General features: G+C 34.1%; 1 protein-coding gene across 1 annotated transcript in view; it reads left to right on the top strand.

Moving 5' to 3' along the window:
• NME7 (NME/NM23 family member 7) overlaps positions 1 to 18933 on the top strand; it is a 242285-nt gene that overhangs the window by 37170 nt on the left and 186182 nt on the right. The window contains exons 3-4 of the mRNA XM_030937211.1: positions 368 to 534; positions 12599 to 12709. Of these exons, the coding sequence (XP_030793071.1) occupies positions 368 to 534; positions 12599 to 12709 (278 nt within the window). The remainder of the gene's footprint in view (positions 1 to 367; positions 535 to 12598; positions 12710 to 18933) is intronic.

Genomic DNA, 18933 nt, shown 5'->3' with positions numbered 1-18933 from the left:
TTAACAAGTGAATCTTTTTGGTATTGGGATTTTGTGTACACAGAAAAGCAGAAATTTGGGTGTATGACTCTTTCTTTAGCATTTTGTGAGGACTACTGAAATGATTTGGTAATAAACAAATCTTTCTATTCAGGGTTTTAAGAGTATTAAATTTGTAATAAAAAGCTTTTATATTATTACCAGATTGGATTCAGAAATATGGAAGTAATTAAAAATTATGATTTATATTTGTAACAAAAAAGAAACAGAATATAACTTATCTTTGATAAGACAGAATTAAGAATTATTTCTACCTTATGATAAGATTAACTTTCCTTATTCATAAATTTTGTTTGTTTGTTTGTTATATTCTTGTGTCTGGTTCTAGCATGATGTAAAGAATCATCGCACCTTTTTAAAGCGGACCAAATATGATAGCCTGCACTTGGAAGATTTATTTATAGGCAACAAAGTGAATGTCTTTTCTCGACAATTGGTATTAATTGACTATGGGGATCAATATACAGCTCGCCAGCTGGGCAGTAGGAAAGAAAAGTAAGAAAACAATTATATAATCTTTTTACATTCTCTAACTTTGGGTTCAAAGTCAATCTGAATCAAGACTGGGAGTATTTAACCATATGAGGATAGATAGGACCTGGAAAATGGTTGTCTTCATTCTGTCTTTTTCTTTTTTTCAATTAAAAAAAATTGATAATATCGTTGTTGTACATGTCTCATCTGATTTAATTCATATTTATGTCTCCTATGGCACTTAGCACATCTCAGAGATACAGTCATCTGTAAAAGGGGCTAAGAAAAAAATGGAAGCGAGAAAGAACAACTTGTAGATACAGCTGAAAATTAGACTTATAGAAAACAAGGACTTCTGATGTTTTCCTTCTGAATATTGATTTTCAGTATTATCAAGATGACTTTTTAATTTTCAGTCTCCACATTTATGAATTTCAACTTTCTGAGACAAGAATTAATTATATTTGAAATGAAAACTTAAGTCCTTTGTCATCTCTCTTGGCTCTAATTTCTGTAGCTTATATTTTGTATGGTTTGGGGATTCTTTTTTTTACTGTAGAGTGATTGGTGCTGTAATTAAAATAGGGATTATTTGTAGAATTTAAGGCTATATGTATAAAAGGTTCCAAAAATGATTTAATTCAATAGGGAAAACAAATCAATCAAACTGTTTTTTGAGATCTGCTACTCAAATGACTAGCTGATTGCCTAACATCTGAATCACTCTCATAGTAATATGATATCTCTTTCTGTGACTTCCATAGTCTTTCTATATAAGCACTTTATGGTTCTTGAGGTGATTGGATTCTCAGTGTGGGTGTTAGTACACAAATGGTAATGGATCAGAGGGGTGGTGAATGCCTCGTAACAAAGGAAGACCAAACACTTTCTTTGAAACAAAAATTTCAAAATTAGATAAATATTTTGAAATAAGGACAAATAAGGACAAAAATTTCAGGTATTAAATAAATAAACAGGAATCTTTTAATGTTGTGAGATCTTATGTAAAAGTCTATGGAATTAAGGAAATGCCAACCATAATTCCTTTATTTAAAACTAATAAATATATGTAGCATTCATTTATGGAGCACATAATATATGCCAGACACTCTGATATGCACTTTACATACACCTCAGTTCAAGACTGCTTTATTCTATTTAATTATTTTTTTAGGCAGGGTCTGACTCTGTCATCACCCAGGCTGAAGTGAAGTGGCATGATCAAAGCCCACTGCACCCTTGACTTCCCATGCCCAAGTGATCCTCCCATCTCAGCCTCCCAGGTAGCTGGAACTACAGCCGTGCACCACTATGCCTGGCTAATTTTTTGGTATTTTGCAGGAGATTGGTTTTGGCTATCTTGCCCAGGCTTGAAGACTACTTTAAATTTTTATTTAAACTAGCAAAATAAGTGAGTTAGAGAGGCAGGGTTAACAGTCTGACCTAAGAAAAATAAAATACCAGCCATAAAAATGATAATTTTTATATTTTAACTATGATTTGACTGAAGTGAATGTTGTTAAATGTATTTTATAGAATGGGTAAGTAACTAGTCCACAGTAACACAGCTAGAAAGTAAAGGGAAACCAGAAAACCATGTTTTGTCTTTCTCTAAAATTCATTCTCTTTCTACTAAACCTCTAATTAATATGCTGGCAAATACTGTTGAATGGGACTGATTTTAAAACAGGATGAACAGAAGAATTCTATTTTAATGTAAAAACAAATTTGAAGTATTTGGGCTTAATATAGTTACTGAAAATATGTGTAGTATATATTTTACTGACTCAAATTGATTCACCATTTTCTTTTCTTATTCTTTCTTAATTGCATATGGGTTAGTAAATCCAGCAACCATTTGGGTAATTTAAATAAACTTCCTCCAAACCGAAGAGTTTCAAAAATGTATTGTTTTATTTAAATGGCCAAAAGTAAGCATATGGAAATATATGTGTATGCGTATCAGCGTTCCACAGAAACACCTTCTGTGTAACAACTGATTTAATCTAGTTCTCAGTTTTGTATAGTGTTGAAAAAAATTTATGAACTAATTACATTTTCAACTCTTTTCTTTCTATAGTAAAGCCTCCATAGTGAGGAGGATGAGTGAAATTGATCCCCATGGAGCCTGTCAGCTAACTGGGGAGCAGTTATCCAGATAATTTAATATAATTCAGCTTAACTCATGAACTAGCTTCAGCTTTCCAATTCCCTTTGACTGTAGAAATCTGACATTTGATTCACATTTCTATCCTCTCTTTATAAAGATCCTCTAATCAAATGGATAAAGGTTACAAGTTGTCAATGAGTCAGTCTTTGATATTAATTTTAGCTAGTAATGAATTGATACGTTATGATTCTGTTGTTTAGATGTAGAGACACAATACAATTTGTGTCTTTCTAAAAATTTATTACCTCAAAGCAGAAATAATTAAATAGTTCTCATATGATGAGTCAGTGTGTATATGTATGCATGTGTATGAATGATAGAGGAATTTTATATGAATAGACAGCTATTCCCCATGTGATAAGTGAGGTATTAAATGTTTACTTTGATAGCTTATATCTTTAGTAAGAAGTTTATAAAAATCAATGAAAAATAATGCTAGTATCCTATTTAAAAATCCATTAATTTTAAATACTGAGCCACATATTTACATTCAGCAATCCTCATTCCTTTTGAGTGTCAGCCAGAAAACAAGTCACCTAATCAAATTAAAGGGATAAAGGCATCACTAGGTTGGGTGAACAACATTATAGTAGATGTTAAATACATGAAGTTCTTGAGCCCATCTATTAACTTTCAGTGAAAGGAAGACCCCACTATTTTTCAGAAGAAAAATTATGAAGTCAACTTGATCCCAAGGTCTAAGCCCAAGTTATTTGAGGCTCCATCACAGCAGGAACTCAGTCACAGTATGCATTTTCCTGTCCTCTTGGAGATGTACTGAAATGGTATGTGGATTAAAAGCCATATTTTAGGTGAGACCTGTGCTTGGAAGGGGCTTAAGAATACTTCTCCCTGGGGGTAGGGAGATTGACCTAAATAACCTTTTGACCTAAATCACCTTTTGAGTTTTTAAATACAGCCCCAAAATTCCAAGCATTTGCTTAATTGATAATTTTTTAAAAGGTACTGAAATAATACTTTGTATATTTTCTAGACTTATGTAGTTTAACAATTCTTATGGATGAACATACATTCTCTAATATTAGAATTTGACTCATATGAACTATACATTTTTTCTATGTGAAGATTTGCCAGTATCATCAGATACATGTTTGAAGAAATTTCATTGGAAGGAAATGTCATAAAATCTTGGCTATATCAAGTTTGAAACAACTTTCGGGTTCAAGTATTATATAGTTTAACAGGATTACAGTATTGGGATATCATAATTAATGTATAAATGAATTAAAAGACATTTTAACTTTAATTTAAATTAAATTAAATTAAAAATTTTAATTAAATAATTTAATTTTAATAAATGCTAAAAATGTACCTCTTCTGTTCTTCCATCCCAACTGGAATAAATAAATTAAGTTTATAATACTTTAAAAATTATTATTCTGTCTTCCCCTGGTTGTTATGGCACCTCACCACCCCCACCCCTACCACTGCTTCCATTTCTATCTCTCTGGCTATTTTTTTCTCAGAGCCATTCCTTCTCAGAGGCAAAAAAGACTCCTGGTATTCCCCCAGGGTTCTGTTCATGGCCCTTTTTTTCTCATTCTGTATACCCTCCCAGGGATTCTATGTACTCCATGACTTCAACAATGTGTTGCTTTCCAAATTTATGTCATCACCCCAGCTGTAAAACCATATGTTTAATCTTTTCCTGAACCTTTCCATGTAGATTTTTCACAGGAACTTAAAAATCCAAAATTGAATTAATTAACAAATTCAAAATTAAATTAATTCTCTTTCATTGAAAAACCTACTTATGTATGCACTAATACAACATTCACCTAATCATATACTTAGAAAATTGGTATCTGTCCTTGAGTTCCACATGTGTTTTATCCCTAAATCCACATGGGGACCTAATCTTACCAATTTACTTGTCTCCGTCATAAATCTCTCTTATTTCTCTTCTCTTTTTTATCTTTTACATTCCTCCTTAAAACAGCTTCTTGTCATCTCTTGAGCTCAGTTAGTCTCCATTCTTCCCTCCAAATTACTAACTGATGAAGAACTAACACAGGAGACAGATGTAGATCAAAATATTAAGTATTAATTTTATTTAGGCTGTCTTGTGAAAGCTGTGTTTGAGAATGGTTGAGGTTTTCTTTCTAATCCTATTTCCTCTTCCCTTACACTGATCTGGAACTTAGAAGCCCACCTGAGGAAAATGTGGATCAACAGAACAAACTGAGGGCACACTTGCTCAGCGTTCTCATCCTGCCTCCCAGCCCATGGAGCACAGGAGAGAGAGCACTAGAGAGAAACAGGCTTCCACTGCAGGTGCTGGACTCTGACTCCGACGTGCTTAACATGTGAAAGCAGGAGAACAATACGCTATCCCTTACTTGTACACAATCCCCTACTTGAGGACCTGCAGGTCTGAGAAAAAAGAGGTAGGGCCACATATAACCAGAAACCCTTAAATATGTCCAGACGTGGAGGAGCAAATGGAAGAAGTAGAGAGAGCACTTTCTCATGGGAACAGGGATGGAAGTTACTTTACTTGTGAGGAGCAAGGGTACACATTCCTAGTTGTTTTCTGGGTTTTATACCTTTAAGCCAATTGGCTGCTATGCTCTAGTAGACTATGGCTACTTCTCGGAGAAGAGACCAGATGAATATTAGTTTAGTCTTGCTGTCACCTTTGGGAAACCATTCCCTCAGTACCAATTACTATTACTTTGTATATTGTCCTAGAACCAGTGGTGAGCAGTTGAGTTTTGGCTGCTGAAAGGCACCCAAAGAGAAACACCTTAGTTCAGTAACAAAGGCCTTGCTAAAAACTCACCCCCAATCTTTTTCTCTTCTTTACTTACCTATAGTATCATTGTCCAAGATGGCATGCTATTGATTATACGACAGACCCAACAACAGTGCAGCTGCCTCCCAAATAATACAATGAAAAATGCCTTCTCATTATTAAATTCCCAGGGAGAAATTGATATTTTTTTCTGTAAAATAAGATAAAATTCTGCCTTTCCATTCTACAATTCTCAGTCATATGGTCCTTGGTCAGTTAACAGATTAGAGTTCAATTTCCTTTCCAGCTCCAGCTTGAGCCATCTTTCTTTAGAAAGAGTTTGACTGATAGTGTATTTGGGTTAATGAATATCTTTTTGCCATCTCTTTTAGACTTGCCCTGTTATGCTTAAGATATGTCTTATATCTCTTGTAAATAGCATATAGTTTGTTTTTAAATTTAATCTGGAACCCTTATATTTTCATTGGTATAGTTAGTACATATACATTTAAATATGCTGTGATTATTGATATTTTTGTATATATTTCTATTTTATTGTTTTGCTCTTTTTCTATTTTTTCTTCTTGCCTTTTCTTTGGATTAGTTGAAGAAATTTTTCTTCCTCTCTTCAGTTTTTTTTTTATATATATTTTATGGTTTTCTATTGAAGCTATAACAAATTACCACCAAGTTAGTCACTTAAACAATACAAATTTATGATATTACAGTTCTGTCAGAAGTCCAATCAGATCTCATCAGGTAAAGATCAGGTGTTGATAAGGCTGCATTTCTCTTGAGGCTCTAGGAAAGAATCGATTTCCTTGCGTATTCCAACATCTTGAAGCCATCCACATTCCTTGGTTTGGGGCCACCTTTCTCCATCTTCAAAGCCACCAATAGCATGCTGAGTCCTCCCCACACTGACCTCTCTCTGGTTCTCTAAAGCTAGTAAAGATTCTCTGATTTTAGGGACTCATGTGATGAGATTGGGCCAGTGGGAATTAATCCAGAATAATCTCTACTATCTCAAGGCCTGTAATCTTAATCACCTCTGCAAAGTCCTTTTTGCCAGGTGAGGTAACATATTTATAGGTTCTGGAGATTATGATGTGGATATCTTTGAGGGGTAGTATTATTCTGCCTACTATGTTCTCTGTTGCTTTAGAGGTTATGTGATTTTTATACTTATTCTTTATTGGTTGGGCTTGAAATTTTTTCATGTATTTGACTTAAAGTTCTGTAATAACATGGCTCTCTCCCAATTGATACAACAAGTTTAGGACACTTTAGCTCTAATCTCTCTTAAACCTTACATAGTTTCATTATTATGTTGTTGTCTTTCGACATTCAGTTTTTTTTGCCTGCATGTTAGACATTCTTTTATTTATTTATTTATTTATTTTGATAGAAACAATATTTGCTTGGATTTACCTAAACATTTGTTCACCAATTCTTCTTGCATACCAACCTGTCCTTTTAGAATAATTTCTCTTCTTGTTATCCTTCATTTCTTCATTGTAAACTACCTGTTTCTTTTTAATTTGCACATGTTTTTTATTTTACCCTCTTTCTTTAATGGTACTATTGCTGGACACACAATTCTAAGTTGGTGGTTACTGACCAATTTTCTTTATTCTCCTTTTCTGCTATTAGTAGTTTCAGAATTATGTATTCTATCAATTTTTAACATTTTTAATATATGCAATTAAGGGTATAAATTTCCTTCTAAATACTGCTTATAATCATATCCTATTATTTTTGATATGTATTTTTTATTCAGTTAGAAATATTTTTTACTTTCTTTGTGTTGTCTTCTTTGGTTTATTATTTATTTAGAATTATGTATATTTCCAAACATATGGAGATTTGTTTATTCTCTTTTTGTATTGGAATCTAACTGAATTGCATGTGTCTAGAGGACATATTCTTCATGATTTTTGCCTTTCATACTGGTTGAGATTTGCCTCTGGCTTAGAATAGTAAATTATTAATTAGCTATGTGTGTTAGAAAAGAATGTTTAGTCCAAGTGTGGTGGCTCATGCTTGTAATCCCAGCACTTTGGGAGGCTTGAGGTCAGGAGTTGGAGACCAGCTTGGCCAACACGGTGAAACCTTGTCTCTACTAAAGAATTACAAAAATTAGCCGGGTGTGGTGGCATGCTCCTGTAGTCCCAGCTGCTTGGGAGGCTGAGGTGGGAGAATTGCTTGAACCCAGGAGGTGGAGGTTGCAGTGAGCTGAGATGGCACCACTGCACTCCAGCCTGGGTGACACAGCGAGACTCCATCTCTAAAAAAAAGAAAAAAAAAAAAAAAGAAAGAAAGAAAAGAAAAGAATGTTGAGTCTGCAGTTGTTTTGTATAGTTTTATATATTCATCCATTAGGTAAAGTCTGTTAATTGTGATGTTCAAATCTTTCACATATTTACTAATTTTGGGGCAGCTTATTGTATCAATTGCCAAGGTTTTGTTAAACTTTTCTAATGTAATTATCATTTGTCTATTTCTTCTTGTAGTTATATAGTCTTTATATTATAATTTTAAGGGTATGTTACTAGGTGATCTAAATTGTTATATCTTCTTGGTAAACTGAAACTTTTATTACTATGAAGAGACCATCTTCATCTCTAGCAATGCCTTTCACTTTAAAGTCTACTTTCTCTGATATTAATATAGCTGCATTGGCTTTCTTTTAGTTAACATTCGTATGGTATACCTTTTCCATTCTTTTTACTTTAGATTTTCAGTATTCTATTCTAAGTGTGCCTTTCATTAATTGTTTTTTTTGTTGTTGTTTGTTTGCTTTTTATATCTTCTTTTTTCCTTTAAGTTCTGGGATACGTGTGCAGAATGGGCAGGTTTATTACATAGGTATACATGTGCCATGGTGGTTTGCTCCACCTTTCAACCCATCATCTAGGCTTTAAAATCCAATCAGATTATCTTTAAAAAAATTTTTTATAAATACAATTTTATAACCTGCATCTACTGTAGAGCACTTATTTGTAATGTAACTACTAATGTACTTGGCTTTAACTCTGACATCTTATCCTGAGCTTTCTTCTTCTGCCTGTTTTATTATCTTACTTTTGATTGATTGGATTGCTTGAGGATTTTTTTCATCTTTTTTTTTTTTTTCTACATACAGTTAGTGTTTACACTATAAACTACAATATATGTACTTAACTTGGTGAAACTTAAATCTAATTAATATTTTCACCTTCCTTCTTGAAAATCTAAGAATCGCAGAAGACTTTAACTCAATTTTTGCTGGGATTTTTGCTGAATTATATGCTGTTTTTGTTGTGTATTTTTTTGTTTTTGTTTTTGTTTTTCCATGAACCTAATGATTTACTATTATTGTTTTGTGTAATCAGTATTCATTTAGGTTTCTTCACGTTTTGCTTTTTATCCTTTCTTTTATCTGAAACATTCTGTTTGGAATGATTTTACCTTTGCTTAAATTACATTTTAAAAAAGTAATTTCCTTTTGAGTATGTTTATTAATAGAAAACTCTTTCAGTTTGCACTCATCTGAAAATGTCTTTATTTCACTTACATTCATGAAACTATTTTCTTATCTCTGTTTTATCTTTTTGTTTTTCTGTGCTTCATTCTGAATTTGCTTTCTTCTGTCAAACCCTTTATCTAGTTCTCATTTTTATTATTGTATTTTCATCACAAGATATTCTAATATTTTCTTTTTCAGATTTACTTATTCAGTTTTGTAGCTTATAGTTTTCTATTGCTTGATAATATTTTGTAACTTGTCTTTTAGTCCTTTAACTGTAGTTTGCACAGATATTTTAAAGTTTTTATCTGATTATCCTAGTATCTAAAGTATTTGTGGGTCTCTCTTCTGTTGTTTCTCCTGGTTTTCCCTCATGTTGACCTTGTCCCTGTATGTGTGTATGTGTGTGTGGTTATCTTTCTGTATGATTGCCATGTGTGTATGTGTGGGTGTATTGCATATATGTATATATTATATGTGTCATATGCATTTTCATATGAATTATTTGAGGTACAGGATGACGTTACTTTCCTACTAGGAGGGAATTAATTGTCTTTGCTTCTGTCTTTTTCCCAGAGGCGTTAGCAGTCGGTAGTTCAAAAATTGTAAGTTTTGAGACTGCTTAGATGATGTGAACTTGTATTGCCATTCAAGACTTGGTTGTTTCTGATTCACCCTAAGGGGGATGGTGTAGCCTTTGGGCCCAAATTGGTTTAGGAAGGATCATCTCTTGGGTTCTGTTACCCTTTCCCAATGATGTATTACAAATCAACGTTCAGATTTTCCAGATAGGCAATGCTGTCAAGTCAAAAACAACTTTTATTCTTACCTTTCATTCTTACTTTTGTTTTTGTTTTTTTTTGTTTTTCACTTTTGTCCCAGTAATTATTTATGATCTAGTCAATTTATCTTTAATTTTTAAAAGATTTTTTAAAATATCAACTTTTTTAGTTTTTGGTGGAAGAATTGTTCTGAATAATGTTGCTATTGTTGCCAAGCAAAAGTCTTGACTCACTGAATTTTCCTCCAAATTACAGGTACCTCATTTGAGACAGTTTTCCTTTATCCGTGGGGCAGATACACACGTTATGCTTGTAAGGGAAGCATGAGAAAAACCAAAAATTTAGCCTTGATGTTTAGAATAGGTTTTTATATACTTAAGACAAATATGAATACCTTTTAGAATAGTTATATACATTAGCATAGATGAAAGTTTGCATATTTATTCTTTTTGGTCAATGGCATTTGAAGAGTCCGTAGCACTGTGCTATCTAAGACGTTATTACATAGCAATAGCACTATATACTATCTGGGACATTTATTGTATAGCAGTCAGTCATCTGTCTCGGAAATATGTTTGCTGCAATTTTTGCTCAGAACCTGATGAAGACATTTATTGCATAGCTCTGTAAGAATTGTTTTTTTTTTCTGGAAATCCATATTCTGGGTTCGTGAAGGCTGGCCAAACTGTTTTTTCACAAGAAGTAGTTACTGTGTATTGCTAAGAAGTTTTAATCTTAAATAGTGGTTTTTATAATTTTTTGTTTTCTTTTGAGAGTATCTCATGCTGCATCTTACAGTGCTTGCCTCAGCGCAGGCAAGAGGATTACAAAGTGGTAGATTGTTACACTGATGGCTCTCAATGAATCATACCTCGTGGTTTTCTCTCATAATGACGCTGAGCTTGACCACGTGACTTGCATTGGCCAAAGAGATGTCAGCAAACATGACTCAAGGGGACACTTGACAATTGCCTGTACATTGGTTGCTGTGTGGTGGTATTTGAAGAGCCCTGGTCTAGCTTCCTTAAGGACTACAGGAGAGAAAAGCCTAGTTGTCTCAGCTGAGCAGAGCCCCCAGCTGGTCCACTAGCTGAATACAGCTGTGTGAATGATTCTTGGTAAAACCACTGCACAGCCTACCTACAGAACCTTGGGAAATTGTTGTTTTACGCCACTACATATTCGGATGGTTTGTTATGCAGTTACAGGTAACAGAGATACTACTGATACATCTTTGTTGCCCTATTGTTTCTTCATGTGCCGTCGTTATTTTGAAATTAACACATATGATGCCTGACATTTCTCTTATTTTCCCTCCAAAATACAATTTACTATTACTTACTGAAAAATTAAGCAGCAAAGACGTAACAGAGGAATTTCTTTAGAGTCATTTATCACATAATCAATCTTTTGTCTCTCGTAGGCATTTAAGAGAAAATCAAATTACATTTTAAGCTGTTTGTCAATTTTAGACTTTTCACATTGCTTCTTGTTTATACACATTGATGACTACTGCCATGTTTTATATTTTCTTTAACAGCCACGGTCAGTGAAATGTTCTTCCAGAGTTGAGCATAAACAGTTTATAGGTTAGTTTGGTTTAAAATATTTAAATAATATGAATTAAAAAGTGAAGAGTTTTAAGTGTGTTTTCAATGAAGCTAGACAATATAAAGTAATGTAACTGACTCATCTGCTTTAAAACAAAGAAAAGCATTATCTGGTATAATTTGTAATAAACACACTAAGATGAACAATTTCTTTTGTTATTACAGTTTTAAACCTCAGCCATAAGCTATATCCCATTTAAGTAAGGATATTTGAATTTTATCCTGAGCTAACTTTGTCTTATCGGTGAAAAAAATCCAACAATGAAAAGACCAACCATTCTCCTTTTGTGGATTCCTTGAATTAATGCCAGTGTTATAAGAGCAATTGGAAGTGCAGAGGGGAAAGTGGCAGCAATTCTTTATCACAAAAGCAGAATTACTCCAGCTAATATAATTTTTATATTACGTTTGCAAATAATATTCTTGAGAATTTGGTGATGATGCCCCTTTTTAATAATATTAATAGTAACATTATTTGTGACATGGAAGGACAGACCTAGGAGTCTGGTGAGCTGGGTGTTTTGTCCTGAGAATGCTGCCGACCAGTTGTGTAACCTCTGGCATGTTACCTTGGTAGGCCTAGTTTCCTCATCAGTAAAATGAGGACCCTCAGGTGATCTTCATCTCCAAATTGCTCTTAATTCTGAATCTTCAGAGGGGGAGAGTGCATTGTTCTGATGTATCCTCTTGGAGAAGAGCATGATTTTAAAAGTTAGCATGTTGTTACCTATTCATATACATTGTTGTATAAGAAGACATTTGATTCTTCATGCAATCACCTATGTTATGAATAAAGAATCAATGGAAGAATTTATAATTATTTCCAAATCAGTGGTGAACTGACTATATAGTGTACATATGTTGAAGTCTAAGAGATCAGAAACCAAGCTCATAATATATTTAATGCAATGTTTTAGAGATTAGTCCTTTGTACAAAATGTATTCTAAGAACTGGAGATTCTAAATGCCTGTGTTTTCTCATTCGGATACATTAAAAATAACAATTTTAGTGCTTTTTTTCCTAAACTTCCCCCCCCTCCAAGTTTAGTATCTAATTTTGATATTCATGGGAAGAATACTACGCTTACTTTGTGTAAGTTTTTAAGGGATGTCTTTAATACACTTTTCTATATAATTAATTTCAAATTTTGATGATCTAGGATGATTGTTAAGAAAACTACTGCTGCTTGGGAATTATAAATAAAAGCTGTTGATCTAGTTTTATTTTTATTTGCAAACTTATTTTTTGTTTCCTTATAGAACGCTAGCCCTAATTAAACCAGATGCAATATCAAAGGCTGGAGAAATAATTGAAATTATAAACAAAGCTGGATTTACTATAACCAAACTCAAAATGATGATGCTTTCAAGGTAATTTTTTGATCATTTTCAGTTATGTAATGTCTGATTACTTTTTAAAAAGTCATTTTCTATCTTTCTTGTCATTGTTTAAAATTTAAAAACCTCCTATTGAATGACCAAGAATAGAATAGTAACCTTACCAAAATGGGAACTGACAGGAGTTCATCTAGAATGTTACTGACAAAGCCGGCCCCCAAAAGATGGGATCTTTTCCTGTTCAGTTTCATGAAGCCTATACACAAAACCAAAAGTGGGTATCAAGTAGTGCAGGCTTTATTCAGTGTCCATGGAATTGAGAAACAGGAGCGTGGCTCACAAATCAACTTCTCAACTAGTGAAGGGTGAGGGGATTAAAATAAAGCACTTCTCTAATAAAGGACATAAAAAGCAAGAGGAGCAGCATGCATTTCTTTTCTGGAAATTGGTGGTGAACTTCCATCGGTTTCACAATTGATGGTGAATTGGAGTGCTGCTTTCCTTTTTGTCTTTTTATGGCCTTTTCCGGTCATTGTCATGGTCATTTTCAGCTGTCATGGTGCTGGTGGGCGTATCATATAGTATGAAAATGAGATTATAATGAAGCCCGAGATCTTTTTGATGTCATTTGGTTGCCTATCTCAGTTCTAACCAGTCTAAGCTGGTCTGGTTGTAAAGGGAACTTTTTATTGCAGAAGTCCTGTTTCTTAAAGATAAGTAAAGTTAGGACAGGGTAGAAATTCAGCTGTCATGTAGTCATTACACCAGGCAACAAAAAGGAAAAGAAGAAAGAAACAGCAATAAGACAACAAGTAATCAGATGCATAAATAACCACTGAAGTCTCAGTAATTATGCATATCGTATCATATGCATAATTTGACATATCATAATGTCATATATATGACATATATATGTCATATATATGACATATCATAATGTCAAATTATGCATGCCTCATTTAATTATTATTGTCTTTCAAAACCCCATCTGCTTTTATAACACCAATGCTTGATAATTATAATCTTTTCTTAATATATAAAGATAACACACTGTATAAAATTAATAGAGGAAATGAATGTCTGATTATTTTTATTTGACAAGAGGATGTTATTGTTGAGATTTCCAAAGATGATGCATTTGGAAATGTTTACATTTAGCTCTTCTTATTATAAATAATAGATAAATATACCTATTTATTTTTTACCTAGATAGGTAAATATACCTATCTAAAAAGCAATCCAACCCATTTAACCACATATTTTCTAAGTTATTTAGTGAAAATAAGACTTATACATTCTATTTATCCCTTTCTATGGTGAAGTAAGTAACTCTAACCCCATGAGAGTGGCAAGGAGAGTATTACCAATGTACAAACAAAGGATAGGGAAAACCTTCTCTTCAGTTTTTTTTAGAGATCCTTTAGAAAAAAATCTAATGATTGTTCCATGATATTGGAAACATGTTTGAAAAAAATTTCTTATCAAGTAGACAAAGCAAAGACTGAAACATTCTGGAAGATGAAGAAGGGAGATGAGTATAGGGCAGAGGCCTTTGTTTCCTGGGATCACACTCTGGTTGGCTGAGTGTAACACAGAGTGTCTCTAGGGACAGGAATGTAGCAGTTAGGCAGATCTGGCTCCAATAGTATTCTTATGTTTCTCCACTCGTTTTTGTTTGTTTTTGGTCAGCTATCTTCTTAATGCTTCAATAAACCATTTATTTCCGGATTTATTCCATGGGTCAGTTGCATTTTTGTTTCTGTTAGAGCAGGGACAGTGGGGAGCAGTAGACATTCAAGTCAGCTTCAATACATCTGATTCCAAGAAACTTGAACACAACACCCTCCATTTTACCCTGATAATGACATGTTTAATTGGAATATTTTCCTTTTGTATGATCTCCTAGTTTACATATTTTCTAGAGAGAGAGGAGGCTTACATTTCAGAGCACAGTATTTAGACCAGATTGCTTGTAACTGTGCTACTTACTAGGTGTGTGACTGAACAATTTACCACTGTGTTTATTTCTTCGTTTGCAAAATGGGATTTATAATAGTACCTATCTCATAAAGTTGTGATGAGGGTTACAGGAGTTTAGCGTCTCTATACTTCCAGTGTCTGATGACTTGGTATCCATCTTCCTGTGGTAAAGATGCTATTTGTTTATCATAATGGCCCTATAGCACATGAAGAAAGATGCTAAAACCAGCGAACACTTCAAGAGCACCATAGGGTGTACATTTGCTAGTTTCTTTGAAACCTTAAATCTTGTTAATTCCACCCATGCCTTACGAAACACTTCATTCTTTGGAGTACCACAGATGCAAACCCTTCTAATTACTTGTTAACACACCTATTCATTTGTAGTTATACATTTCCTTTTCTCATAGTCTTCTGAACACAAATCTCTTACCAAATCATTTTCACTGGACCCTCTGGAAATCAAGTTTCATTGTGAACAAATATCCCTATGTCCATAGTGTCTTAACAGAGTGTATCCTTGCCCACACATTTTTAGTTTAGTTGAAATCTGACCCTTCTCCAGGGACATCCCTTTCCTTTTAGTCCTGTAGGCTGCTCACTCAGGAATGTTTCTTGTGTCACAGGGTCATGATATAGCGTGTTTTAGCTCTCTCCTAAAAATCTGTCCTCTTCTTCATCCTTGGAAATTCATGTTATTTCGTTGTTTTACCACCCACTGAGCCTCATTTCCATTCTACAGTTCACAAACTCCACATTTGTTAAAGATTTGGACACTTTGTTTAAAGTTATAGTCTCCTTCTATTCCAGTGTCTCCTGACAGTTGGGATGACTTCAGCATCTCTGTGAGTGATCATACAGGGCTCTGTTCTATTTGCTTTCCTATCTCAGTGACTGTCACTATGATTTTGATTAGGTATTCCTCCAGAAATGTGGTCTCGCTTTGTTGCCCAGGCTAGTCTCGAACTGGCCTCAAGTGAGTCTCCTGCCTTGTACTCCCAAAGTGCTAGAATTACAGGCATGAGCCACTGCATCCAGCTTGTTGTACTTTTCTTTACAATTTTGCTTGAGTAGTCCCATCCATGTCCAAATGATCACCTACCACTTACTTATAGATGAATTCCAAATACATCTTCAGCCTTGACTTCTCTCTACAACTGTCAATCTGAAAGTGATCCTAGATTCATCTTGCTGCTCCCCCATTCCTCATACCTACCTGATTTATAAATATTTTTACTTCTGCTTTCTGTATATCTCTGGGAGCAATACTCTCCTTATGATTCCTATTGCAGCCCCTTAGTTTAGGCATTTTATAGATTCATATTCAGGCTTTCAAAGTATCAAAATAGGCTACTGACTGATTTGTCTACTTCTTGACTTACTACCTTCTATTCCTTGATGGCTCATTTCCTACCTAAAGATTGCTCCATGCCATTTTCTTATTGACACTAGAATGAACCTTATAGAATGAAAATTTGAACATGTTACCACTCCCTTCCTTAAATCTGTCAGTGGTTTCCCATATGCAGGAAGAAATGGACAAGCAGACGAGCTCTTTGATGGAGTATACAAGACTCTTAGTCATCTGGACTCACCTACTGTAATAGCTCTAAGAGGATACTTAGGTTTCAGTTCCCTGAACATGTTGTGCTTTATCCCATCTCAGTTCTTTTGTACGTAATATTGTACTGTCTTGAATGCTCTGCCTTGTCTTCTGTCTAGTCCATTCCTATTCATCATTCAGAACCAACTCAGGGGTCTCATGGAAACTAATTCCCAAGAAAACTTAACTGCTTATGTAATCATTCATATCAGTTCATGTATTTTTATTAGTATGGTGAGCTTGGGATTTCATCCAATTTATAAGCTAGGAAGTTACCTGTAATTCTTCCATGGATGTTAGCAGATGACATGAGACTTCTGAGTCAGAGACAAAAGACTATTATGGTAGAGCAAGCAGCATGAGCATCGTGTTTATATTGGTTCTCCTTGCCTCCATATCCTGTAGGAATAAAATGACCTAGGCCCAGGTGTATACTGTGTATGTAGAGGGTGGCATCACAACTGAGGAGGAGTGAACTTGGGTTACCAGCTGTTCTATTAGCAAGCAATAAACAAGCCTAACTCTTTATACTGAAGAGAGGCTTTACCTTATCCCTCAAGGTTGCTTGTTGCAAACACAATCCTGAGAAATGACACTGATAAAGATCAGTCAGGTCCTTGCATTCTTGGCATACCCAATAAGACAAGTTAGAAGAGAGAAACTCACCTGGAGGAATTTCTCACAATGTATGCATCTTTTCTAAAATTGTTTGTTCAAATGTCAGTTCCCCCATGATGTAATATCCAGAAGATAGCTGCTGAGTTCTTTATGACTTTGTAATTCTAGTTCTTGGATCAGTGCCACAAGGAAGGTAGGCATTAAGTAACTATTTCTTGAAAGAGTTAATGGATAGATCCTTGTGAAAGAACGGTTAGTTTCTTTATAAAAACACAACAAAACATAACAAAACAATAACAAAAAACTTCTCTAGATAGTGATTCACTTGTTAATACCTCTCTCCTTCTAAACCTTTTAAGCAAAGAATTAGGTAAGAATGATGGGAAAACATTTATGAACTCTCATCCTGGTTTCAATTTTAGATTTTGAATGGAGATAACTATGGAATCAGGGACATGTTGGATGAAAACAATGAAGCATTTTTAGTAATGGATTGAGGTTTTTCTTTTCAAGGATGTTCAAGATTATGGTTGTTTTTTCCTTTCTTGTAGTTCAGTTTTTTTGTGTGTTTGAAAAGTTTAGAATTGGTTGTTTTAGTGTTCTTCTGCTAACTCTTCTAATTTATTCTCCATGTGAGTTTTTCAGTCATTCAGTTTTACTCCATTTTAGACTGGAATGCAATATGTACATATCTCTTTTTTTGTGAGTTTTTCTATTTACCCTCTGGAATGTTGTTCTGCAGTTAGTAATAGCAAGAGCATAAGCAGTCAGAAATTTGCAGAGAGCTTTAGGTTCAAATCTTCTTGTCTTGTCCTTACTAGCTTTGTGAACTGGACAAGTTATGTAACCATGCTGAACTTTATTCTTTTCAAATGTAAAATGAAGGTGATCACACCTATTTCAATGTATTGTTGTAAGGAATAAATAGAATAATTTAATCATGGCTGTAATTGGCTCTAGAAAAATTAGAATTTTTTCTCCTTTCCATGCCTCAGGATGAATTTTATTCTCTATATTGGCATTACATATTTCATAATCTCTTCATAGCCAAATGAATGTTTAAGTACATTTGGTTAGAATGAGAGTATGTGTGATGTAACTTGTTATATAAATTCATTTTGTAATATGCTGATAAAATCTTAAAAGCATTGCATATTAAATTCTCAAGCCTGAAAGGTTGATTCTTTGCTAGGGAACACTTTCCAGTTTTTAAAAGTAGTTAATGTTTACATATATTTGTCACTTACTGTGAACCCAGTTCAAAGCCTTTAAGAAAACTACACAGTTTTAGGAGAGTCACCTGGTTTGCTTTAAAAAAAAGTTTTTTAGAGTTTTTAGCTAATCAGTTTAAAGTGCATTCTTTTATTGCCTGTGTAGATATTCTTTAGTGGCAATATGAATGTAAAAAGTAAATCCCTGTTACAATTAATAAACTCTGAATTCTAAATGTTTCCATATTCTCCCCTTTTTTGGTGATGTCAGTTAAAGCATTAGTAACCAATAAAACTAAAACAAATTAAGATACAGAATTTCTCAGGCAGCTTTTAAAAACACGACTGTATAGTCTTTCCTTTGGAGAGACCTAGCTAAGAAAAAAAGCTGTAAACATTAAGTTAAAATTCTAGCCTAAACTCTTAAGTTTAAAGCCTGTGGAAAAAAAGTGACAAATTTTTAATTAGAAGATGGCTTTGCATTTTTTGGATGCAGCTTATTTAGACTTTAAAAAACAAGTATTCTCATTGGTCAAATATTAACCTTTGTTTCTAGAATGTTCAGGATGCTGTGAAAAAAGATAGATAAGGCCAGGTGTGGTGGCTCATGCCTGTAATTCCAGCACTTTGAGAGGCCGAGGTGGGTGGATCACCTGAGGTCAGGCGTTTGAGACCAGCCTGGCCAGCGTGGTGAAACCCCGTCTCTAGTAAAAGTACAAAAATTAGCCAGGCATTGTGGCATACACCTGTAATTCCAGTGACTTGGGAGGCTGAAACAGGAGAACTGCTTGAACCCAGGAGGTGGAGGTTGTAGCAAGTGCCAAGATCGTGCCACTGCATTCTGG

Source organism: Rhinopithecus roxellana, chromosome 8, assembly GCF_007565055.1.
Source record: "Rhinopithecus roxellana isolate Shanxi Qingling chromosome 8, ASM756505v1, whole genome shotgun sequence".
In the NCBI taxonomy this organism is placed as follows: Eukaryota; Metazoa; Chordata; class Mammalia; order Primates; family Cercopithecidae; genus Rhinopithecus; species Rhinopithecus roxellana.
This window is presented reverse-complemented; position numbering and strand designations above follow the sequence as displayed.